This window comes from Adiantum capillus-veneris, chromosome 29 (assembly GCF_014529385.1).
Source record: "Adiantum capillus-veneris isolate H3 chromosome 29, ASM1452938v2, whole genome shotgun sequence".
NCBI lineage: Eukaryota > Viridiplantae > Streptophyta > Polypodiopsida > Polypodiales > Pteridaceae > Adiantum > Adiantum capillus-veneris.
Genome location: NC_140959.1, coordinates 51,563,180 through 51,590,098, shown reverse-complemented (window position 1 = coordinate 51,590,098; position 26,919 = coordinate 51,563,180). Strand labels below are relative to the sequence as shown.

The window sequence follows — 26,919 nt, the reverse complement described above, 5'->3', positions numbered from 1 at the left end:
TATGGATTTCAAGGCATACCTTGTGAAGATTTGTCATTTTCTTGTACCTTCTTCTCTTTGTACTGCTTAGGCATCTCTTCAGTCTGTACGTCATCTGGATTATGGATTTTTTCTATGTGTGTTTTTTTTAAAAGATACTCTCAAAAATAAAAAAATAAAACAAAAAATGAACTCAATAAAAAGAGACATTATTCGAGTAGAATTCTAAATGCTATGTACATTGTACACATGTCCCTAGGGGCTCATATATGGCTTTTGTCCTCGTACTCCTCTTGTAATGCTATTATGAGGGCATATACTCTGATTTTTTTCTCAAAAAACCATCACAATCAAACACAAAAATTCAATACAACTCACAAAACATTTCCTCTAATATTTGTAATATTAGGTCCACATTTAGAATGCCTTCCCCCCTCCTATTTGGAGTCCTCCTTGACAACAAGGTATCACCAAGGGTATGTGCTGTGCTTGGGCAATTAAAAATTGTGCCTATGCAGGCCTTGTAATGTAGCCCTATTATGTATACATAGTCAATGCATGGAAATTTTTTATGATGTGCAGATGTAAGCAATTTTCTTATTGGCTTGCTGGTGAGGCTTCCTATTCTAAGCAATGTGATGGCCTTTAAAGCTCCTGTGTCGTTTGCTTGTTTGAAGGTTGTTGAGATTTTTTGAAGCCTTACTTATCTATTTGATGCTACTGTGGAATCCATTTTAGCCTTGTTGTTGGTTGTTGTATTTGGCATTGTTCTGCAGTTGTGTGTTCTTGTTTGAAGCAAGCTCTCTTCTAATTGTACTATAATCGTAGGAGGAATTGAAATAATTCAAGTGGTGGTGCATTGAAACTATTGTTATTGGTTTCCTTCGGGACCCACTACTTTGTGATTACTGGATGTTTTGTTGATGCTGCTCGTTTGGGAACCCATACTTGTCCCTGCTTCGTTTGTGTTTGAAGAGACTTCTTTGGGATCCACCTTGTTTTTGTGAGTCTTCAACGGTCTTTGCTTCAGCCTTTGTATGCTTGGTTGAGGACCGGATTCAGACTTTGGGAGTTGATAATTTACTCATTTTGGAATCCAACTAAACTATTCACCTCTTTGTGCTTGAATCAACTTCTTTGAAACCCAAAGCTAATCTATGAAAGCTTGTGACTTTGTGATTTTCTTAGATGCTGGTGCAAGCTTTGATTGTTTTTCTTTTGGTGTTGGATCTTGTCTTCTTGATCCACTCATGTTTTTGGCCCAGCTGGCTCTTTGGTATCCAAATTTGTCGAACTTTTTGGCTCTGACTGGTTATTCTTTTCTTTTGGCATTCCTTGGTTGTTACTGAATCTGCTAGTGATAGTGATGACCTGAGTTTTTGGTAGGGGATGTAACAATAATCATCACCGTTCTACTATCCTCAGCAAGGTTGCATTCAAGCACTTTCTCTTTGTGGTTTAATTGGTTATGGAAAGTTACTGTTTCTTTGCTCTTGGATTGTTGTCTCTGGAATGACTTTTCTAGCCAATTGATTAGCCCATTATTAGCTCGTTGACATGGTTGGGTTCTTCTTGGATGATTCTTTTATTCATGTATAGGAGCCATGTGTGAGGATGCTTGTTGCAGTTGATTCACCACAGAGGATTTTGGAATCCACTTCTGATGCACTTTATTTTTGTAGCAGTGACATTGTTTCTTGGGTCTTTGATCTGGACAATCATAAAATCGTGCATTTGTTAAAGTGTCTTTTATGCCACCTATTGGGTTGTCTGGATTTCCATTGTTGGTATCTTCTTGAAGCTCGAAGTGTTCTACAGAGTCATAGAACTTGTCTCTTCTTTGTCTTTGGATTCTTGGATCACACTCACTGGATAGCCATATTTATCACAAAACTTCGTTGTTGGACGTCTTGAATAGCGCACACATCCAAAGTATCCAAAATGTGTACCCATTCTAGTGTCTCTAACACTTCTTCAAGAGATGTTTGGGATATAATCATGATCTTTGATTGCCCTTTCTAGGATACATTCCTCTTGCTTTAAGCTTCCACATTGCGAAGCTCCGCACATCCACAATTCTTTTGGCTTACCCAACCATGCTCAAATTTATAATCCTGATATCATAGCCGAGTCAAACTCCTCTACAGGGGTTTGGTTCACGTCCTTGTAACTATGGTCTTTCATGTTTATCCTTGTCGTGGTTTCCATGTGTCTCAGGTAGATATGGTCGTAACCCCAATCTTGGACCATTTTCAATTTCCTCATGAATGGTCTTTCTAGAATGATACCATATTTGTAATCCGTCAACTCTTTTGGTTATGGCTCTGAGCACATATAAAGGTTGACCTCACTGCCACCAATGTACCTATACATTCCTTCACTCTCATGATCTGTTTTCCAAACTCTCTCAACATAATTGGTCTTTATCAACTGCAAGTTTGGAATATCCAGTGTGGGCGGATGCTCTTCAACCTCTAGGATCCTGAAGCTTGTGTAAGATGATTTTTGAATCTAAAGTGGACATGATCTTTGGGCTTAGCTGCTATATCGTGATGTAAGAAGGCTTATTCCAAAGTGTTCAAGTGCTTTGGTTAGGGAAAAGTCAAAACTATGTCCAAAACCATGACCATTTTCTCACAATTCTCTCAAATTGTCAGTTTTAGACACCCCTAACTTTCAGGTGAATTTTGAGGCCTTAGATGACGTTTTTTCAGGTCATTCACTTGTTGTTTAGGGGTTGCATTGGATCTTGTACAGCTACTTTGGAGCTTCTTTTGATAAAAAAAGTTTATGAATTTGATATTGAAAGCTCAAGTTATGACCAAAACATTCTTCTATCACGTTCAACCTGAATACATGCTTTGGGCCACAATTTGTGCCTAGAGACTTCATACACATATAATGTCTATTGACTCATATTTGCTCCAAAATTCAATTGTAGAATCTCCTTAATGTACTCTAACCAGTCCAAGTCTCAGTTTGTGATTTCGACACTTTTAGCCAAGTCTATCAGTTCTGTTTCTATTTGGTTGCTTAAAAATAAAATAAGCCAAAAGTGATCCAGATTGAATGAAACTTGGTCTCTATGCCTATCTTGTGAGGCAAAAACTTATGTGAGCTCAGATGTAAGTTTTGACTTCAAATTTGGCACTTGAGACATCATACACGTATGATGTCTATTGTGGCAAAATGAAGTGAGTTTTATCCCAGTGATTCTTTATCACTCAAGCAACTCTTAGAAACTTCCAAAATTCAATTTGAACACTTTTTGTGCAAGTTATGGTCAATAGAAGCATGAACCTTGCCCAATTTTTGTCTTCGGGCACTACTTAACCCAAATGAGCTACCAATTCAATGAAATTTTGGCTAGGGACTTCTTTTATGCTCTAGGACACTAGGGTATACTCAAATGTCTGATTTGACCCAAATCTGATCTCTGAGACATCATACGTGTATGATGTCTTTTGACTCAAGTTTCACTTCTACTTCTACCCAAGGTACTCCTTGATGCATACAACAAGAATATGTGATCACAATAAATTTTGGATGTCAAAATTGATCAAAATCACTCCTTTTGCACCTTTACCTTCTTGGATCTGCAAAAATCTCCTTAAATGCAAAAGTATGTGTCCAAATGAGATGTTTGCATCCATGGATGCAAGTTTGGAGGTGAGTATGAAAGAAAGAAACTCTTTGTAGGTGCCCTCTTATAGACACTTTGGTTTCATTGTCCGTCTTAGGAGAAGCCATGAAAACTTTTATTTACCTTGGAACAAGGGTGCATGATGACCATCCTCATCACATGCCAAGAACTAGAATAACCTTTAAAGTCTTTGACATTTGAGCATGGGTAAACAAGGATCAATAGGTTAATGGAAGGCCATTCCCATAAGAGTCGGGTCACGCCCAAGGCTAGCAGGGTTAAGGGGGGGAAGGAGACATTGGGTCGCACCCCAGTTGCAAAGATAGCATTGTAGGAATATAGCTAAAAAGGTAATGGGCTTCTTCTACTTCCATTGGATAGGGCTATAGAAAAAGACGGTATGCTCTTCCATTCCTAAATACTAGCGAAATCCCTTCATTTTTTAATGGGATTAGTGGCGCAACAACAACGCTTCGAAAGAGCAGCAAATTTTCCCAATATAGCAGATTCTTTCTTCCAATAACCCTGCTAGCATAGAGCGTGACCAGGCTTTGACACCATTGTATAAATATCCTTATCCTTACTCTATGGATCGTGTGTATCGGGTGCATAGCGAAGGGGTGCTGCATGCTCGCATGCAGGTGGCAACCTCACCTGCTGTTACCCTGTGCTCTCATGGACTTGGCCCGGCAGGATTGCCTTGCCTCCGATGTCATGTTCAGTAGCAACGCATACAAGGGTACGGGCAATGGAGCCGGCTATTACGAAATTGGATCTTTTAAGTCATGCTTTTTTGGTATGCATGTGACAACCGCGCCTGGGTGGTGGGTTGGCTATGAGGAATTCGTCAGGGCGCAGGACTTTGAGGCTAGCCATGTTCGAATCCTCTGATCCCCTTTTAGAGGGTTATAGGGTAATTGGATACATGAGTTCCAATGCTGAAATTGGAGGAATCTCGCAATGAATGAATAAAATAAAGAGCGTCCCAGTAGTAGGTGTACTGGTAATTAATTGTAGATGGTGGCTGTCGTGTGAGTAGGCCACACAAAGGTTGGTAATTATTAGCTACAACCTTAGCGAAAATGTCACTGACGTGGCATTTTCTGCAGGTGACCGATGACAACAAGGGGGAGAGAAACGCAGTCCCAGTCGTCCACACCATCTCGTCCACGTCATTTTCTGGTGACCGACGACAACAAGGGGACGAGAAACGCAGTCGCAACCGTCCACGCCAGCTCGTCCGACACGCAGAGAGAGAGAGAGAGAGAGAGAGAGAGAGAGAGAGAGAGAGAGGCCACTGCATGCATGTCGAGGCGAGAGAGACTCTCCTCCTCCAAGCTGTTCAGATGTAGCCGCCGGTGCCTTGGCCCCACACACACACACACACGGGGGGGGGGGAGGTTGCTACCTTCCCCAAAACTCAAAGTTTCTATTACAAAAAAAAAAAAGAAACTTGTTATTACTATAGGTCACTACTTTCTTTTTTTCTATGGAAATAAATACAAACCCAAGATTTGGGTGCTCTATTAAAATATTTCACTGGCACACAAAAGGTAGCGTTAGATATTATATGGGACAAAATGCCATTAACGTGGCATTTTGAAGCGACATCATGGGAGCCTCGCACCTTGCCAGGCGACGTTTTGCAGAGCGACAATCGAAGGAGGGCATGCGGTGCAGGCTGAAGCATGTGTACGCACCACACACACACACACACACACACACACACACACACACACACACACACACACACATACACACACAAAGACCATCCTTCAACGTCGACTTGGGGGCATGTGATGCAAGCTGAACGCCACGAGTGCGTGTGTGTGTGTGTGTGTGTGTGTGTGTGTGTGTCTGTGTGTGTGTGTGTGTGAGAGAGAGAGAGAGAGAGAGAGAGAGAGAGAGAGAATGCCTTCGAAAGTCGATAGAGAGAGTGGGGGAGGGAGATAAAGACACCAGATAAGAGAGACAAAGAGAGTCGATTTTGGTTTTTTCCTCCCTTTGTTTTGAATAGGCAACTTCTATTTCAGTAGAAATAACAAGGTGAGGACTCACGATGGCCTGTTGTTGAAGGTAAGGGGGGGGGAGGGAGATTTATCAAAAGTAGGTCTTAATCAGTGTTACAGTTGTATTGTTTTAATATAAAATTGTATTGTCCATATACAGTGAAATAAAAAGATCCATTTAATATTATAAAATTTAAATAACATTTAAGATAAGTTTAAATCATGTCATTTTTTTATTTCCTTCTAGTTGGTACCCGTTACTCGCAAATGGCTTATATATTATGAAGGGGCCCCAATAATAAGGTAAATGGTACACATTGCACATCAGTATTTTGAAACAAAATAAAACAAGAAGGAAGTAAAATAAAAAGACACATTAAAAATCAAAACAAAAGAATAATTTAATGCCTTCAAATAAGCATAGAAAATAATTAAACGATTTAGTGAAGTGATTTATTTTTTGAAATCTTCAAATGAGAGAATTGTTTATCAATATCTCAGTGTTTGAGAAAGGTGTGTTTGAACTTAGGCTTAAGCTGATTGAAAATCGATATTAGCTGCTTGCAAAAAATGGCAAAGGAGGAAAAATCCGATAAAATATACTAGAGAATAGTTCAAATATTTTGCAAAGGTGAAAATTTCTACTAGTGTTTCCATTTTGTATTTGTATAAGAAGGAAACTTGCCGCCTAAACAAAAAGACTTTCTCGAAGACTACATCATAAGATCAAACTCCTATGAATATTTTGTTTAATGTTTTGATCTCTAAAGTCATTTTCAAGCATGCAAAAAAGGAAATGCTGCCCTAGAGAATAGCTTTCTATTCCAAAGTTTAAGCTTTCTATTCACAAAACTTTTGAATCCCTTAGGGACACTTGTCTCTCTCAAAGAAGGTGATGTAAGGAAACAAAAGGGACAACAAAGATATTTTACAAAGAACCTTGCCATCTAGAGCTCATCTAACCAAAGAATCCAATGGTCTCAGTTTTGCAACAACTTTGCACAATGAATCCTATGGCCTTCCATTAGCCAAAAACTAATCTCATTATCCCTTTTCAATTTCCAAGTAAAACATTGACGGAATCTTCAATCAAAGCTAACATTTTCGTTCAATCGTTCTTGGGTAACTGCGCTTGAACTAAATCAAATACACCCAAAAGCCAGCATATCTGCCGCACAAGAGCTACTGACAGTACGCCCAATGGCTATGGAGGAGGAAGACGAGGATAACAGAACGTCAGATCTGGCAATGGCAAAAAAGAAGCAGCAGAAGAGGTTGAAGAAGAGGAGGAGAAGAAAAAGGAAGCGGACGCAGTGAATGACAACCAGAAAGTGTTTTCTTTAATTGAAGAGTGCATTTCTTCTCTATGGAAGGGGGATCTTTCCCTGCATACCACAATCCTGGACATTGCATGCATGCTGCGTACAGTTGCGAAAAAGAAGAGTTTCCATAGCCACTGAGTTCATACATATACGTGTGACATCAACTCGCAAGCCTCCGCTTGCAGGCGTAGATAGAATGCACTTTGCACAACAAGCATTCAACAAGATGGTAGGAATCAACACTCTTTGAGTTTGTCGGTTACAAGCCAGTCTGATTAGGACATGGCGCGTGATTCGTACCACAAAATGCAAGCAGGTTATTTGAATTCTTCAACTCATGGATTTATCGGTTTATTCAAAGCATGTGCTGCTCTACATGACATAGAAAGAGGTTGTGCTTTGCATGCTGACATTGCTAGATTAGGGCTGCTTGAAGTGGATGTTTTTCTCGGAACTGCTGTGATTGATATGTATGCCAAATGCGGATCAGTAGCAAAAGCACAAGAAGTCTTTGATAGTCTCTTGAATCGAGATGTTGTGTCCTGGACCTCGCTAATTTCAGGTTATGCAGAACACGGGCCCTATGAAGAAGCTTTTGGTTGCGTCAGACGGATGCGGCAGGAAGGTGGTTCTCCAAATTCGCATACTCTTGTCTGCCTGTTAAAAGCTTGTGGTCATCTTGGAGCCATTGAAAGGGCTGAAGAGGTCCATACAGAGATTGTTTTAAAGGGGTTAGAAGGAGAAGAGCTCATTGGGAATAGCTTAGCTGACACATATGCAAAGTGTGGACAGCTTTCAGCAGCATACGCCTTTTTTTGTAGCCTTAGTGTAGTCTCCTGGACTGCACTTATTTTAGGGCATGTTAATTGTGGCCGATCCAAAGAGGCGCTTGATTGCTATGAGCAGATGCAACATAGTGGCTCTTCTTCAAACGCTATCACATGTATATGCACTTTGAAAGCCTGTGCTACCATACAAGACATAAAAAGAGGTCAACAAATGCATACAGATGTTGTTTTAAAAGGTTTTGACGACGACATCCGTATCGGAAATACCTTGTTGGACTTGTACTTCAAGTGCGGCTTGCTTGCAGATGCGGAAATGAGCTTTGCCAAGCTCCCATGGCAAGACGTGGTCTCCTGGAATATTCTGTTGGCAGGATATTCTGAGCATTGTTGTGGCGAAAATGCTCTTGTGGCCTTTGAGGAGATGCAATCCAAAGGAGTCTCTGCAGATGGAGCTACATTTATGTGCCTCTTGAGAGCTTGCAGTAAGCTAGGAAACACACACAAGGGGATGGAGCTTCATATGGCCATTACCAAAACTGGGTTCGTTGACCAGAAGCTCCCGATTGCCAACACGCTGGTCGACATGTATGGGAAGAGTAGTTTGCTTGCTGAAGCCCAACATGTCTTTGACAAGCTTCAAGTTCGAAGCTTGGTCTCTTGGAATGCTTTAATCACTGGATATGCGGAGCATGCTCATGCTGAAGAGGCATTACAATGTTTCAATCAAATGCATTTTGATAGCTTTTGTCCTGATGCTATCACTTGTGTATGTGGTTTGAAAGCATGTGGTGGCATTGAGGCCATAGTTAAAGGTCAGGAGATACACCTTGTGATTGTGAAGCTCGGTATTGAAGAAGAGTGTCATATCAGCAATAGTTTGGTTCACATGTACGCAAAATGCGGGTTGCCTGCCGAAGCACAAGAAATTTTTGAGAAAGTACCTGTTCGAGATGTGGTTTGCTGGACTTCTTTAATGGTGGGATGGGCGCAATTTGGAAAGACTGAAAATGTTCTAGCTATGTTTGAAGGAATGATTAGAGAAGGGGTAACTCCAAGCTCCATCACACTGACATGTGTTTTGAATGCTTGCAGCGATGAAGGTGTAATGTTTTACGATTACAGCTATTTCTCCCCTAAAAGCAATGATTCCAGTTTTCTCCCCACTCTGGAACACTTTACTTGTATGATAGATCTACTTGGCCGTGCAGGCCGTATAGATGCGGCAATGAGATTGACGAAGGAGATGCCAGTACATCCTGATATTGTCATTTGGCTCTCTTTGTTGGGGGCATGCCGGAACTGGGGCAATGTAGAGCTTGGAAAGCAAGCTTTTGAAAATGCATTGCAATTGGATAAGAAGAGTGAGGCAGCTTTTCTTTGTATGTTCAACTTTTTTGTAGAAGCAGGCATGCATGATGAAGCATATGCAGTTGAAGTGAAAAGAGCCGGGATGGAGGCTTAAGAAAGTCTCTAAAATTGCTTTGCACAAGAGTTCTTAGACTCAAATGAGAGATTGTCTTTGGTTATGAAAAGGTTTACAACTTGAGTAAGTAGCCATTGTACACACGAGAATACAAAGGTGGTGGATGCAAACAAGTCGAAGACTAAAAGTGCATAAAACCAACTAATTTGGACATTTGATCACCAAATTTGGTGGATGCAAGCAAGTAGAAGGCTAGCAGTGAATAAAACCAACTATTTTAATAATGTTTCAAAGAAGATTACAAAATCTAATGGTCAATGAAACTAACAAATTCATCTAAGTAGTATTCTCAACACCCTTAATATAAAACCAACTTTCTTGATAATGTTTACAATCCTAAGTTGGTAAATCTCAAATCCAAAAGGTGCAAATGTGATCCTCTAATAATCCCACTTTGTCATAGCCATGTGGCCAATGTGTGGGTCACCAATCAAATGGAAGATCTAAGAAGATAAAGTTTGCTTCCCGTGCCACATGTCTTTGTACTTTCGCGTACTTCACAACATCATGCATTGCTTTGAGCATATACTCATGGGCAGGTGACCATGAGGGTTTATTTCACCCTATCCTAAAGTCGATTGCAATAGCTATATAATCTCCATGTATTGCAATGCATCAAGATTCACTTCATAATGGCAAAGATGGATTTGACATGTGAATGTACGATAGGCTCTTCTTGAAAATCAAAGTGCAAAGAATTGAGGAAAACAATAATGTGAAAGCCGGTTGGACAACATTTATCATTTATACGATAATAAAGATGAAGCAAAATCATAAGATAAATGTGAAAGGACACTTACCATGTTGTGATGGCATGAACTCATTTCACTTCCTTACCATATTTGTACTTGGGCCTACCACAAAAGAAGCGTGTAGCATTGTTCTACTTTGCACTTTAAACACGTTGCAAAGTATACTTACAAGATGGTTACCCATTTATTGATGGAGGTGGCAGAGTGTTTGTAACATTTAATGGCTTAATAACTTATGTGTAGCGGAAATTAGCATGAACATAGTGGGCATTTCATTAGAATAGATTACTAATGAGAATTACAAGAGTGCTTGGGTGGAGAGAGCAACAAAAAGCATAACACCTAGTTAGATAGCATCAACAATACTTTCAAAAGAGAGAGAAATTAAGCTATTGACAACAGTTGAGGACCGGATTTGCATGGAGCCGGTCCCCCCTCCAAAAGGCTTTGTATTATGGTTTCTCCCATCAAGAGAGACATTGTACAATACAATTCTTTGTGTTCCTTCAAGACTAGCTAGTGCAATGAAGATGGAAGCTTCATGCACTAAGCAAAACACTTAACAAACACAACTTGAATTATCCCCGTTCTCAGACCCAAGACCTCACACACCTTCGAAGATGGTGAGAGCTAGCAGGGTATGAGAGTAGATTGAGAGGAAGAAGGAGTATCTTACGAGAAAGATGTACATCTCCTCACATAATCACTCATATTAGCATAGCTTAGCTTAGTAATTAGCTTGGTAGAGGAGATGAGCATGCATTGAAGCTTGGCTCTTGGTTGGATTTGCATCCACATGCCAAGAGAGTGTTGAGGTAGGTTTCTATCTCACAAGCTTGGAGTAGGTGATGAGTTCTCCATTAAAGCTTGGGAAGAGATAGTCTTCTCTTTCTTCACACATGAGATTGTGTGAGTATGTGTGTGATAATGCCAAGAAAAAATCAGCCCTCCCTCTCTCTTGGGCGAGCCCCCTTGCTATTTGCTCTTCCTGCAGCCTCATTGGCCCTCTCCAAGTCAAGCCAATTACAATTAAGCAGCATAAGTGATAGCCTTCTGACATGTGTCCCCCTTTCCCCTTTTGTGAGAGCTTGAGGTAATTAAATAATTAAACTAAACTCTCATTGGACCCCTTTGCCTCCTGGCCAATAGGAATCAGGCAAGCCATGGGGCTCTTGAATGCTCATTGGACCCTTTGGGAGACTGCCCAATAGTCTTCTAGGAGAATTAATTCTTATTGGTTTCTTTTATTAAATGTTTTTAAATTAATTAAACTAGATTTACTCTAGCTTAATTCTCATTGGTCCACTTCAAGGGTCATCCAATAGGAATTGGCCACATCTTGTGGGCATCTGGGCTAGGGAGCTGACATGTGTCCCTAATTCCCTTTGTGTAAAGGGGCTTGTGTGTGTGTGTGTGTGTGTGTGTGTGTGTGTGTGTGTGTCTTTCTCTCTCATCCCCTAGAAGAAGGGATCGCCCCCTCCCATGTAGGGATGTGCATTGACTTTGGAGAGCACACAAAGCATCCAATTCCCCCTAAGCTTTAACCCTTTGGACACAACCTTTGAATTTTGGAACCTTAGCATTTTGGAAGTCTTAATGGGCTGAACCTTAAGGTCTTTTTAGCCCATTATTGCACATGGCTCTTTTGCAGATGGCCCCCCCTTTGGATCCCTATTTTCCCTCCTTTGGATCCCTACTGTGGCCGGTCTGCTAGATTAACCAATATTCTAGCTTTTTCTCCCCTGGCACTTCCCCACATTAAATGATCAGTTTAATATGAGAAAATCATTTAAGAGAATTACATATTGATTATTATGACAGTGTTTGATGTGGCATCCTTTTTATTGCATTGTAAATATCTCTCATATTTAAGAATGATGTAAATCCACCATGGACAAATCTCCACTTCCCACGTAGTTATTGTGTGGACATAGGGGGAGTACATCCACTATTTAGAGAAAAAACTCACACCCTGAAGATGATTTTTGGGAGCCAGATGTACAACCATATTAATCCACCATGTACAAATCTCCATTTCCCATGTAGTTAATGTGTGGAGCAAGGGGGAGTACATGCATGCATCTGCACTAGAGAGTTACATTCACTCCTTAGCCATTAAACTCACACCTTGAAGATGATTCTTGGAAACTAGAACAATAAGAATCTACAATATTTAAAAATACCAACAAATCATTCGTTACCATATGAAAGTAACATGCCACCATATTCTCATAGTTGTGAACTTGGTAAAAATAGCAACCTATATGCCAATCTCTATGCTATCATGTGCATTGTCTCAACCTACTTGTTGGAGTGCGAAAGGCACAAATGAGTACAAGCAGATGAACTCTGGTGAGGAGTCTCATCGACCATGCAATCTATGTCCCCAACAAGTTTGGAAGCCTATCACACCCTACTTGGGTGTTTCCCTTGTGTAACAAGTGAAAGAGTCACAGTGGCTTTCTAAAAAAATAAGAAAGTGATAAAGTCATTAGGTTGAGTTTAACTGGAATTGGTGTTCAAAAAAGGATTGTCTCAGCTTAGCCTTGAGCCGGTTGAAAATCGAGACTAGCCAGTTGCAAACCATGGTAAAGGAAAGTAAAACGGTGAAATATGTAAGAAAATAGTGTAAAAATCTTGCAATTTATGCTAGTATTTTTGGTTCTCTTCTTTGTGAAAAGGAGGAAATTTGGCCAATGGCCTCTTAATAAAAGAGACTATCTCGAATATTGATTAGAATTAGTTGAAAGAATCCAAGAAAAGTCAAGCCATGTGAGGTTGTGAAATAAAAAGAATTCATCAATGTGTGTGTGTGTGTGTGTGTGTGTGTGTCTATAGAAATTACTAGAATTATGCAAGGTGAAGCTTCACTTTAACATTCTAAAACAATAGAATGTAAGAATAGTCAAGCATGTCAAGATGTGAAATGAAGGGTGAAATAAAAGAATCCATTTACTATTTTAAAACAAAAATAACAGTTAAGGAAGTCTCAATCATCATCAGTGAAAACATTGAAAGTATGCCTAACCTGACACTCCTCTAAGACTTCTTTTAGAAAGCCAAAAAGTTGCTCTTCAGATTTGACTTCGCAAAATTTGGTGGAAGCAAGGCAAAGTTTCCCATAAACAATAGACATCGGATGCAAAAGGTTATCAAGATGTAAAATGTTGTAACTTGTAAGGTTAGGAAAAGGGTTGACCATGCTCCATGTGAAAGAGCCTATAATATATATAAATCTATGACTATGCAAGTCGTTTTGTGAGTAGACCTTTATGAACAAGTTTGAAAGATGACGAAGGTTTGAGACTGAGCTCTAAGAACTTACTCACCTTAATTTTCTCATCTCTCACTGCACCTCTACAAGCTCTTGGGTTGAGGATCCTCACGCTTCCCCCTAAATGAGGAAGGGCGTGATCATGGCATTGAGGAAGTCCATCTTGAATGGATTTGTGAAAAGCCCTAACAATGATAGGGCGACGTAGCGTAGTTTCTTATGAGCGCACAAGGTTGCCTGGCCAAACTCGAACCCATGACTCGTGTCATGGAGGTCGAGTACTCAACCAACCAAGCTAGCTACCTTTGCTGCTTTTGTCAGTAGGAAATATTCTTCTAATTCATTTTTTCGTAGCTAGTATAAAAACTTTAAGACCCAAGATAAAAACTTTAACCTTACTAGTATATGGCATAATATGGAAGGGAAGTATAACACAGTGCATATCCAAATATGTAAGTATAGCATGTGAGTTCTAATAAGGGGTATTTTATTTGTTGAAATTTTTCAAATAACAGAATGTTTTTGAAGATAGCTATCCTAATGGTTCTCCAATCCCTCAACACCACGTGGAAAGGGATTATATTGCTTTAGAGAAGAGCAATTTTAAATTAGACAATGATATTGTGCAAGATAATGAGTATAATAAGCCCTATAGGCTACCAGACCTAAATGGGAAAGTACGAACATAAAGGATAATTGGATGTTACTTTAAATTATAATCATCCAACCCATACTCTTAGAGGAAAGTTCGAGAGACTTCAGGGTAGTTTCGACCGTATGCGGGAGCGCAAAGAGGCTTTCTTTCGACTCTGGCGTCCTAGGCCTTTTTTCACCATGGTCCAGGGAGTGCTCAGATGGCAGTACCGTCCACCTGTGTGGCTCTTCCCTCCTCCCATCTCTTGATTTAGCCTCATTGTATATATGGTGTTTTCATTGGGAGAGTCTCCCCATCATGTTTGTTGTAGCCCTCTCTTGCAGAGGTGGTTGTAGTCCTATAGGCAGTTTTCATTAACTAATAGAAGGATCTTTTTCTCAAAAAAAAATTATAATCATCCAAGGAGAGTTAGAACCTAGTACGATCAACTAAAGTATAGGTGGTCATATGTATTTGTGATGGGATTTGGCCCCCTCTAGAATCACTCAAACAGGAGATAGCTTAACATTGGGAACTCAAGAAGTTGTTTGCTTCTTGTGTGCAATATGTTTTTTAACAACAACTTATTTGTTTTACTTTGATGATGCTAAAAGTACCCTTCAAGTAATTAATGAGAGTCAAAGGCTTGTGAAAAATACCCCTATTTCCTTCTTCAGGTGGCATAAAGGTTTTAACCCTAAAGCACCAAACCTTCAAAGGTCCTTGGATTAAAGTAGTTGGCTCTCAAGTTGGAGAAGTTCTAGGTCAAAAACCTTCTAGTGGAATAAAATCCCCTTCTGTAGATGTAATTTGGTTAAATCTGTAAAAGGTCGCCCAATAAAAAACCCTTATTTTGAAGACAGGTGCTATACGTACATTTTTGGGCATGATCCCCCCCCCGAGAATAGCGTGCCCATACTTCTTGCCAACTTATTTGCCAAATAACCATTGGATTTTGCAAAATGAATATTACATCTCCAAAATATGGTGTAGTCCTGATCTTTTTAGAAAGAGAATTATAACCCAACATATGACAGGAAGATCATATTAGGTTGCTTGGCATGTAAATGATGCATGTACAAAAATAGTGTTTACAAAAGACCAGCAATGTGAAATTTACAATTAGATTTTTAATAGGATCATCACACTATTTTGATGAGGCATAAATTGAAGGACTTTGTGTGTCTTAAGGATCCCCAAGGTACCATTTGCACCAACAAAAAGTCCTTTATAGAACTTTACCCAATGCGTGGTTTCATTGTTTTGAAGAAAATCTAATTAAAGACTACTTAGAGCTCATAGAAAAGAGGAAAACAAGACTAGGAATGAAGGCAATACCTCCTTGAATGCCCTTCCAAGGAGAAATAACATCATGCCTAGAGCTCAAGGGAGAAGCACCAATAACAGGAGGAACATTGAGGTATTCTAAAAACTCCTCCTTAAATGTCTTTGTAAGTAAATTGACCTCTTTTTGTTAAAAAACCTACATTCTTTTTCAAGATTTATCAAATTAATGCTTTCTATAGGTGCAAACCTACAGATTCTCAAAATTAGTTTACTCCGCGTGATGAAATCACATGGTACACCTACACCATTTAAATGAACCCCTTGGGTAATAGGTTTTCTACCCTGCTTTATAAGGTATTTGACCCTCTAGAGGATTTCTAGGAGATTCAGAATGGCAATGGTAATAAAGAACCATTAAAGAACATACAAAAGAAGGGTTTATATAGCCTAAATGAAAATGAAAATGGTCTCATAGCTTAGGCCATAGTGTAGGATGGCCCCATAGCTTAGGTCATAGAGAAAAATGCTAGCACAAAGAGAGAGTTCCCACAAACATTTTCCCCCTTCAGCTCATAGATGAAGCTAACCTAGGAGATTTCATGGAGAGATAAATTTTTAAAAGGATAAAACGTAAGTAGAACTACCATGTTCTCTAAAAGGTCCATAGGTGACCATCATCAACATGAGCAAAGATAGACAACATGCATGGCTTAGAGACTGAACAAAAGCTAGTATGGTTCAAAGGCATGCATACGTAGTTCAACAGTTGAACCTTGATCTTTTGCCCATTCAAAGGCTAGAAATTCCCATATGTGGCAATCCCATACAAGAAAGGGCAAAAATTATCCCCCTTGATAGTGTCCTTAGGTTACCTTGAGATGCAAATAAGTATGCAAAGGAAATGCATTGAGTGGTCTTATCTCATGCGATAAGTGCATAGACAAAGTCTGAACCCAAACTATATGCCATATATATATATATATATATATATATATATATATATATTTGTACAAAGGGAGAAACTAAATTTATGAGTAGAAAACTTAGAAAGCCCAAGAGTCATCATTATCAAGGGAGGCTTTTTTATCACTTGCATGGCTTTCTCTTCTTCTTCTTCTTCTTCTTCTTCAAGCTATGTTGAAAAATGACGTTGGTCTTGTAAACAATCGTCAATTGTATAACTAACCTGCCTACAATATGTACATCTTTTGAATTTTCCCTTTGTAAGAAACGCTTTGGTAGAAGGTTCAAAGTCTATTGTCTTTCCTCCCTTTTTAATTTACAATTGTGTCTTTTTGGGCAATTTGAAATTACTAAATCAGGCTTGTCACAAAAACTAACATTCCACATTAGTGACGATGATGGTGAGAGAGAGACCCATGATAAAATTTGAGGTTATAACTGATGGCCACTCCTTGAAACCAAATAGTTGTGGTCATAAACTAGTCAAAAAGTGCCAAGGAATTTATGGTGACTCATGTCACACTACAAGCTCCGATGATGATTTCAACTGCTTATTGTTTTAGTGGTAAAGCAGTTTGTGAAAAATTCCCAGTATTTCTACAAGCTCCGGTTGTTTTTCTACAAATCAATGTGTAATGGTGATTTGATTGGCCTTCTCTGTACCAAAATGATGGAGTAACTTTCCATAAAAATGGATCCTTTCCTTGAACATGGAAGTGGGTTGAAGTACTCAAGAAAGGGGATGCTACCGTAGATGATGATGATCTGTGTTTTCTGAACACCTATTGACTACAATCAATACCACCTATTCACTGTGTTGAATAGGTGTTTTGTGAACACCTATTGACTACAATCAATACCACGACTTCACTGTGTTGATGGCAAGAAGACCTCGGAGGAGGTCCCCTGGAGGGGAGGGGGAGGGGGTTCCGTCAACCTAGGTCCTAGATCCCTTTGTGCTGACTCTGTGTGAGATACTGAAGAGGCTCTCCTAGCCCTTTTTTTGGGGGCTACACTCACTAGAGTGAGTTGTATGTAATAAAAATAACAAGTAAATTATTTTCTACATTGATCAAAAGCTTATTCAAAAAAATTCAAATCAACTCACCAACTATTTACACACATCTCTTAAAAGTAGAGACAATACCAATTAGGTCGGCGCAGCTCATTCCACATTCTGCATCCTAATCAATTTCATCGAAGAGGATTCCGATTCGCCTCTTTAAATCACTAGTGCATCTGAGGAAGTTCCACATTAAATCCTGGATAAGCAAATGAGGTGAAATAGAAAGGCACGTTTCCACATGGTGGCTTTAACATACCGTTGATAAGATGAGCAACCTCACTTCTATTTGAAATAGCATCTCACTATATGTGAATAAACTCCAATATTCCTTGACAGTTTGAGGTGCAAATTCAACAAGATGACAAATCATACAATGTCTGTAATTAGAGAGTAACATGTTTGCTTCACAAAAATGGATGAATTGTTAGCTTTCTATTTATTTCACAAAAATAGTTACATTCACATCTGTTCCGAAATAAGTTAAAAAACAACATTCAATAAATCTACATGAGTTTTGTATTAGAAAAATAACTACGTATAAGCAAATCAACGAGTCTGCACCTCTCATTGATTAGAAAGTTTGGGCAAACGAGCCATGGATAAGACGTAAGTGAGACATATACTTTGGATCTCTTATAGCACTATGCAAGTAAGAGTTAAGGACACCTTTCAAGATTTTCAAATAATCCGTGTAAATAAAATCCGGATTAACACCCAAAATTATCATATAAAATACTAGAAGATTATGGTCCCTTAGCTGCAATGTTAGTTTAGAATACCATTTATTCCTTGCTTGTTGATTTAAACAATTTTTGTAAAGATTCATTGAATAACTAATTACAATTACTAGATTCTCAAATTCGCGATTAGTTCTTAAACTTGCTACAAGAAAGCAACACAATCCATAACCAACAAGAGGATCATGTAACAAAACAGAGCACTTATCGTCTTCACTAAGATATCTCAGAAAAAGCTTGTCATCCATCATAGTGGAGCCGACAATTGTAGTGTGCAACTCACGCTGAGGGAGCAAACATAGATATTCACAAAATGATACTCTCAAAATCAAAAGCAAAATCACAAACAAAGCGAGAGACAGATAAAAAAGACAAGCTCGCAATATAGATGACAATAAACTGACCTTTGGAGAGAGCGCAAAGCAAACACCAACAAGAGCCATCCTTTCGATCCAAAAGATCAAATAACGCTTCCATTCACCTATTTATAAATGGTGGACTAAGCCATGATTGGATTAAAAAAGCGACTTAAGGATCACGAAAGCAAGATCTACATTGTCCAAGTCGTTCAATATCCGACGGGCAAGCACTACTGAACCTAGAAGAAGAAAGCACAATAAACTTTGCGTAGGTCAAAACTTGGGCATCCATGCAAAGCTGCTACAAAATGCAAATCATAAATGTTTACACTGAAGAAGAGATATTTGATAGATTCCTCCCATTTATTGGGCCCTTCTACACCCCACTCAATCCCTCCTTCCCGTCCCCTTCCTTCGATTCTACAGGCACCACCCAAAGGCCAAACAAGTTCTGCAATAGCCCCCACTAACAATCTCCTTGCGAGTTCTCTCACCCTTATCAGACCACTAGACACCTTCACGGCCATGATGGCATAGGCAATTGCAATCAGAGAAAGGCATTTCCCTTGCATCCAGTGTAGAAGGAAACAGTCCCACTAGTAAACTCCCCGTGAATTCTCTCGTCCATGTTAGCATCTGGCGTACTAAGTTCGCATGCTTTTTCTTCAAATGGTAGGGACATACTGACTCTTCTATACTGGTACACTACTTGCTCGCAGTTTATTTGCGTAGGTCATCGGCCAGGCAAAGCTGCTACAGTATCCTCCTTGCAGCTCCTCGACCCTGTGCCTGCAATCTAATTTGATTCAAAAGAATAATTCCATTTTTCCCAGCCGGGTACCCCCTACTACTCTGTGCGACTTATACATACACTTCACCTTTCCCCCTTGCTCGCACAGGATGTGTCTCGGCGCAACGACAGTAGTCCACATTAAAGGAATGCCACCCTAGTGTTGTGTGCTTAACGAAAAGCAAAGAATCGCAAGTCTTCACAACCAGACAAACATGTCCAACTCAGAGAACGAGAAAAGAAGCTAAGTTTATTTGCCCAAACAGCACACACATCCGGATCCTGCTTAGAGAATGAACGAGAAGCGACTCATTACCGTGCTCTCTAAGCAGATCAAGAACAGGGAGGAGTGGAAGGCGAAAAGATAAAAGCTTAGCTGGGGGTTATTATCGACTCAACCATCCACTAAGGCCCCCTCAAACTTGGGCGCCCATCCGAATCTCCTTTGCGTTGTGGGCACCCTGATAAGGATACCAAAATATATCGCTACCACCAATGCTCAAATCTATCTCATGATCTCCCCTCGACTTTATGTGACACTGTGAGACCCTATCATTGATCGCATTTCACTGGGAAAAAAATTTGGGGTTCTTGTTGTCGCATTTGTCCGTTAAACGCTCGACCTGTCTCGCCTATCCACCCCAGCTAGCACGAGTTGATGCACTATAGGCGATGCCGCGTGTATAAAAATCCTACCCCACGTTGCGGAGATCCAATGTCCCAAATCACACCGCTCCGTTTATAAATTGCCACATCGTTGATCCTTTGAGGTGACCACGTGTCACTTATTGACAAGGATTATCTCCCGCCTTACTTGTGGGTATTTGTATGCCGTTGACAAGGTCACGAGACCACATTTGCTTTTTGCTTTGATGAATCGTTGCCCGCCACTTCAATATAGCTACCTACTACATGTCTCAATGTGATAGGGAACTAAAAGTGGTGACCCAAAGGAGCCACTCCTCATGTGTCAGTTCGCAGCCACGTTCACGAAACTCTAAGAGCCACATCCCGCCTAGCATCTCCAGGGGTTACGGCTGCTCGGATCCTCCAAAAGTAGATGTCACACCAATCTGTTTGTAGGACTTATAGGACATGAAGATTATGCTGCAAACGCTGCTAAAATTCTGAAAATAGGTAAAAGAGTGCACCTAGCGCATATTGAAAAGTAGGATGCATGTGAGACATAATTTGGGGGAATCGTAGCTTCTCAACATGATCATTGAGAAGAAGTGAAGCTAGAATTTGTAGAGCATAGGCTGCTTGTCATGTAGGTCTTGCAGCCCCTTGGCAACACAGGGCTCTAACTAGTGTTTGGATACCCTCCCCAGGATTCATTTTTGCCCTTATCGCTGAAGATGATTTTTTTGGTTTTTTGGTTTTTTTTCAATCTGATGTTCACACCCGCTCTTCATTAAGGCTAGGTTCAAGCAACCCGACGAAAGATGAGCATTTTCATTGGCTGAAAATGAACGAATGTCTGGGTCCAACGTTCCTCTAGCCCCCCCCCCCCCCCCCCCCTTGCGCGCAAGATGAGGAACTTCCACAGTTGAGATTACAAATCTCCACACGTATAGCTCACAATATTTTGAAGTTGTACACAGTCCTTTACACCCTTATAATTACTGACACCTTTTCCTGGCTGTTGTTTGCTATCATAGCTCATTGTCGTCGAGCTATGTGAACGAGGGTTGAACGCGGGTTGGTAAAGGTTCAGAGTGAGGCTTGGCTCGTCGTCATGCTGTCTTAATCAGGCCTGAGAGGGGGGGGGGGGCGGTGTTTCCTTTTTTTTAACATTTTGTAAGGTGGAAGCGGATGGCAACGTGGTGAGGTGTTGTGATGGTCTTTCTCTTGTGATTGGCCTAGATTTGAAACTTGTCTTTGAGACTCTGTTCACCTTGAGATGAGCAAAACTTGCAAGAAAGATTCTCACTAATGAGAAATGGAAGATGAGCAAGTATGGTCCTCGTTGTCGGATAGTTGGGTTCGAAAGGAAAGCGAGGTCAGCGTTGGGCTGCTAGCTGTGGGAAAAAAGAGAGGGAAAGGGCGTGCCACAATGAACAATAGAGTAATTGCTGACTAGAAATAAAAACGAAACATGAAACCAATTGATTTTACTAACATTATCAAGAATCGGCACACGTTTGTCAAGGAATTCTCTTAGCAACACCGTAAACTCAATTACGTGAGGTTAAGGAGTTTAAGCTCCTTTTACAAAATCTAGACCAAATTAATTTAGTTTGCCCTTAGTTCGTGCGTCTGTCGATACTCTGTATTGATAATTGAAATGCTTTGAATGATTTTGAAGATACAAAAAAACCGATGAAGGTTCACCCAGTTTCCTTTATCTGCAAAAGTTCGTCCTTACTTGCTTCCTTTGTTCATGCCCTTGAGCCTTCTTCTTTCTCGCCGAGGTCGAGAGAAAGAGAAAGAGAGAGTGATTGGCTGATTTTTGCTCGTTCGGTCCTTCCCTTCACTCCTTCCTTCTTGCCTTCATCTATGTGCCCTTCACGTTCCTTGGCTTCATGCCCTCGAGCCTCCTTCTTGCTCGCCGAGGTCGAGAGAGAGAGAGAGAGAGAGAGAGAGAGAGAGAGAGAGAGAGAGAGAGAGAGAGAGTCTCCCCCCCCCCCCCCCTTTGCTTCTTCTTCGCCTCCCTTTCTTCTCTCTCCTATTCCTCCTCTCTATATTTGAGAGAGAGAGATCGAGAGCTTCGGACTCCGAGCCTGCGTGGGGGGAGGGGGGAGAGAGAGAGAGAGAGAGTCTTCCTCCTTGAGGTTGGGAGAGAGGGTTGCGAGCCTTTCTCCTTCTTTTTGTTCCAATCTCCCATGCATTATCCCTAAAAACTCATTCTATATATAGCAACCCCCCCCCCCCCCCCCCCCAGCAACGACGACGCCTGTTGGAATTAGGGTTGCAGAGAAACACACACAGCTTGGAGAAGACGAAGGAAGCTCAAGGCACACAATAGAGAGTGTGTCACTTAGTGTGCAATGGAAAGATAGATAGCCCTAGAGTGATGGGCGTATATACAATGCACGGGGGAAAAAACCTCCTAAAGAGGGAAAAAATGCCCCGACGGTCCTAGTGTGTTCACACACATCACTACCACATGTATATGGTAACAAATCCCCCCTAGAGTGATGCGGTGAACGAGAGCTTGCACATGAGTAAAGGGAAGTGCCATGCCCTAAGGACAGGATCAGTCCACAAAGGGGAGTAAGCCCAAAGCTTTGCGGAAAGCTTCAAGCTTCTCACGAGACAATGCCTTTGTGAAAAGATCTGCAAGGTTGTCCTGTGTTGGCACATAAGCCAAGCTGATCTCTCCTGCTGAGAGCCTCTCCCTGACATAGTGGTAATGCACCTCAATGTGCTTTGTGCAAGCATGAAAAACTGGGTTCCTCGCAACTGCCAATGCGCTCTGATTGTCAGTGTAGATAGTGTTGGCAGTGTCCTGTCCAACACCCAAATCAGCCATAAGGCGTCTGAGCCATACACACTCAAATGTAGCTGTGAAGACTGCCCTGTACTCAGCCTCACAACTCGAAGTGGCCACAGTAGGTTGCTTCTTGCTCAACCATGATATACATGAACTGCCAAGCATGAAACAAAAACCACTTGTGGACACTCGCGTGTCAAAACAACCAGCCCAATCTGAGTCCGAAAAAGCATGTAAGTCTGGCGGAAATGATCCCCCCTTGGGATAAAACAAGCCAAGATGTAAAGTGCCACTAAGGTAGCGGAAAATCCTCTTGACAGCCTGCCAATGCTTAGACCCTGGGCTATGCATAAATCTGCTGACCTGTGAGACTGCAAACTGAATATCCGGCCTCGTGTTGCATACATAAATGAGGCAGCCAACAGCAGTTTGGTAAAGAGTGACATCAGCAGGATCGCCAACATCATGTAGACTTAACTTCAAACCTGTTTCCATGGGAGTGGCAATAGGTTTGCAATCCTCAAGTCCAAACTTACATAGCAATGTCTCTATGTAACTTTTTTGACACAAGGCAATACCACCATCACACTGCTTAAACTGTATACCCAAGTAATGATGCAACAGCCCCAAATCTTTCATCTTGAAAGTAGCATTCAAATCAGCCTTAAATTCAGCAATATGTCTTTCATTTGGTCCAGTGATCAGCAAATCATCAACATAAAGAACCACAATGAGAAGTACATCACCCTCACGCTTTACATACAATGTGCTTTCTGTTGGACTGTTACAAAAGCCTTGTTTGACCAAATGAGTGTCAGCTTTCTCATACCAAGCACGAGGAGATTTCTTCAACCCATACAAAGCCTTGTTACATTTGCACACTTTGTCCTCTTGTCCTTTTATGACAAAACCGTGAGGCTGCATTACATAAACTTCCTGAAATATGTCCCCATTCAAGAAAGCAGTAACAATGTCTGATTGATGTACATCCCAACCAAAATGAGTTGCCAATGCACATAGAAAACGCACAGTAGTCATACGACAAGTGGGAGCAAAAGTCTCTTCATAATCTATGCCTTTTTGCTGTGCATAACCCTTTGCAACAAGTCGAGCCTTATGGCGATCAATCTCACCATCCGGCTTGCGTTTCAACTTGTAAACCCACTTCGTACCAATGGCCTTTTTGCCAGGAGGCAAATCACATAAAGTCCATGTGTCATTTTCTATAAGTGCATCATATTCTGATTGCATGGCAGCCATCCAATTTTCTGAATTTTGTGCTTCATCAAAAGTCACAGGCTCCTCAACATCATGTAAGCTAGACACAGCCAAAGCATAACAATTTGATGCATAAGATGCATGGCGAGAGCCTGAACGAGTACGACTAGACAAAGGTGCATCCAATTTACTGTCACGCAAAGTGTGCACCAGCCATTTTGGCATACCTCTAGCCTGCTCATTTTCAGCCCTTTCCTCATCAAGTACATCTACATCAGTAATAGGCTGATCTAAAACATTTCCAGAAACCCCCATAGGCTGTACATTTGCCTCATTGGAACTTACATTCGTATTTCCACCACTGAAAAGAGGCAACAAAGTGTCATAAATGTCCTGTGAGCTTACATTACTGTCTCTGGTACATGACAGCAAGGGCTGAACAGAATCTTCCTTAAACACTACATCCCGTGAGACCAGAATACGTTTTTTTGGCGGATGATACAACCTGTAACCTTTGCTTTCAGCACTATAACCAACAAAAATACATTTGACAGCCTTATCATCCAATTTTCTGCGCTGCACTTGTGGCACCAAAGCATATGCCAAACAGCCAAAAACATGCATGTGCTCAATAGAAGGCTTTCTATCATGCCATGCTTCATATGGAGTAATAGACTGCAAAGCTTTCGTAGGACACCTGTTAAGTACATAAGTGGCACACATGATGGCCTCAAGCCAAAAAGAATGCAGTAAAGCTTGATTTTTGACCATACATCGTGCCATTTCCGTCAGTGACCTATTTTTCCTCTCAGCAACACCATTTTACTGAGGTGTATAAGGCACTGTACATTGGTGTTTTATCCCACGACTAGCCAGAAATGCATTAAATTCATGAGACATATACTCCCCTCCTCGATCGGAACGGAGGGTGCCCATAGTACATTTCGAGACATTTTCAGCCATAGCCAGAAATTGTTTGAAGCGCATAAAAACTTCGGACTTCGCTTTAAGCGGAAATACCCATGCATGCCTGGAGTAATCATCAATGAAAGTCACGAAGTACAGGTAATTGCCCAAGGACGGAGTTTGCATGGGCCCACAAACATCACTATGCACAAGCTGCAACCTACATGTGGCCCGAACTGAACCATCCTTTGGAAACTTAGAACGCTGCATCTTACCCAAAATACAGCCTTCACAAACATGTTTGACAGGTGCTTCAAGAGGTGGCAAAGAAGCAACCATATCAGATTTCTGCAAACGCAGCAAACTGGAAAAATTCAGATGACCAAAACGTGCATGCCAAAGTTTTGCATCTGAAATAGCCCTTGAATCTGCAATGTGCATTTGCAAAATTTTGTCCACACTTGTCATACAAAGTGAGCTTATACAGCCCACGTCACAAAAGCCCAGATGCAACAATTTCATCACCAAAACTAAGATCATGAATTGTACATCTGTCATCCACAAATTTGACTACAAGTCCAAGTCTAGCAAGTGCGGATACAGACAAGAGATTCTTCTTGATCCCAGGTACATAAAGTGCATCAACAAGTGTGAAGGAACTGCCATTAGCAGCAGTGAGCACAATCTTTCCAACTCCTTGAACTGGATAAGAGGCGTTGTTGGCACAAGTGACTGAATTCCCATGAGGGACAGACTCGAGAGAGGTAAACAATTCACGATGTGAGGTAATGTGCTTTGTAGCACCACTATCAAAATACCACACATGTGAATCTGCAGCAACTGACAAGCATGCATCATGGACAACAGGATTGTAAGTGCACTCTGCGCTAAAAGCCCATTCTGCATCAACATCAGCATTACAGTCTCCTTTCACAGAAGACTCAACAATGGTTGCATTTGTAGTGGAACCAGCATTTGCAGTGGAACCACCCTCTTTCTTCTTAGCCTCTTTGGCCTTCAAATTAGGACACGCCTTGATCAAGTGATCATTGGCTTTACAATAATGACAACGCATCTTCTTTTTGCCCTTATCACCAGAATTTCCAGACGAACTGTTGCCAGCAGAAGCATTAGGAACATAATTTTTGCCACTCGTAGCAGAACCATAAGAAGTGGCTACATTACTGTTACCACCCTTTCTTTGAGAAGCAATAAAAGCCTGTTCAACTGCACGCTGCCTAGTCCTGTTTTTTCTAGAAAGTGACTCTTGCAACAGCAATGTGCATAATGCATCAAACTTGACAACTTCAGGATTTCCTTGGGTCATCAGTCTCCAAGTACTAGCAAAGGTCTGGTAGGAATCTAGTAAGGCATCAAGAACAGTTTGCACAAGGGAACTGTTTGAAATGACTTCACTTGCAGAAATAAGCTGCTCATTGATATCCTTGACACTAGCAAGGAAAGTGTCCATCTCATCTTCCTCATGCATAATCTTCAACTCTAGCTCTTTACGCAGCAAAGCAATTTTAGCCTCATTGCGGCTTGCATAAAGACCTGCTAAAATATCCCAAGCCTGTTTTGCAGATTTTGTTGAACGGATGTGAGGAACAATGGTGCGCTTCCCAGACAACGCAATCAATGCATGAGCCTGCACATCCTTAACATCCCAACGAGATTGTTCTGCCGTAGGCAAAACAACTCTAACAGCTGCAATCCTTGCAGCAAGACCTGCAACATCCTCAACATCGCCTACATCCTCAGAACTAGGCCCTACATCAATGCCCTGCACAATGTTCCAGACACCCTTTGACACAAGAACATGTTGCATCATATAAGCCCACATAGGGTAGTTGTCCCCATCCAACCTGTCCTCAGCAGCAAACATCTTGAACACATCTGTGTCATTGTTGTCAGCCATGGTAAATGTTGCACCTGATGTGAAAACTGCCCGAAAATAGGAGAAACGGAGCGGGAACAACTTGTGCTATATAGCACAAACCGTTGAAGACTATAAGGCACCTGTTATGCAGAAAAAAGCACTGACAGAAATTCTGCACAAAATGATGAAATAGCCTGTGCAGTACTGCCTGTAGTGGAAACGGAGGCCGAAATGAGGCCAAATCAAAATTCTGAGCAGACCAAGCTCTTCGAGTTCTCCCAAAATATTTGTCAACCTGCGAACGCTCGCCAAAGCTCACTGAAATCGGAGAAAGTGAGCAGGCGTGTGTTGGAGCAGCTGTCAACTAAGCCCGGGAGGACGCGACCTGCTCTGA

General features: G+C 41.0%; 1 protein-coding gene across 1 annotated transcript; it reads left to right on the top strand.

The window, feature by feature from the left end:
* Nucleotides 1–6,603: 6,603 nt before the first annotated feature.
* On the top strand, nt 6,604–9,504 carry LOC147419186 (pentatricopeptide repeat-containing protein At3g09040, mitochondrial-like). The gene has a single exon (XM_086505395.1). It carries the CDS (start codon nt 7,236–7,238, stop codon nt 9,201–9,203), a length of 1,968 nt encoding a protein of 655 aa, XP_086361521.1. The 5' UTR covers nt 6,604–7,235; the 3' UTR covers nt 9,204–9,504.
* The last annotated feature ends 17,415 nt before the right edge of the window (nt 9,505–26,919 follow it).

Excerpts from the sequence above, each read along its gene's own strand:
- LOC147419186 (XM_086505395.1), top strand. The coding sequence starts at position 7,236 with ATGGCGCGTGATTCGTACCACAAAATGCAAGCAGGTTATTTGAATTCT.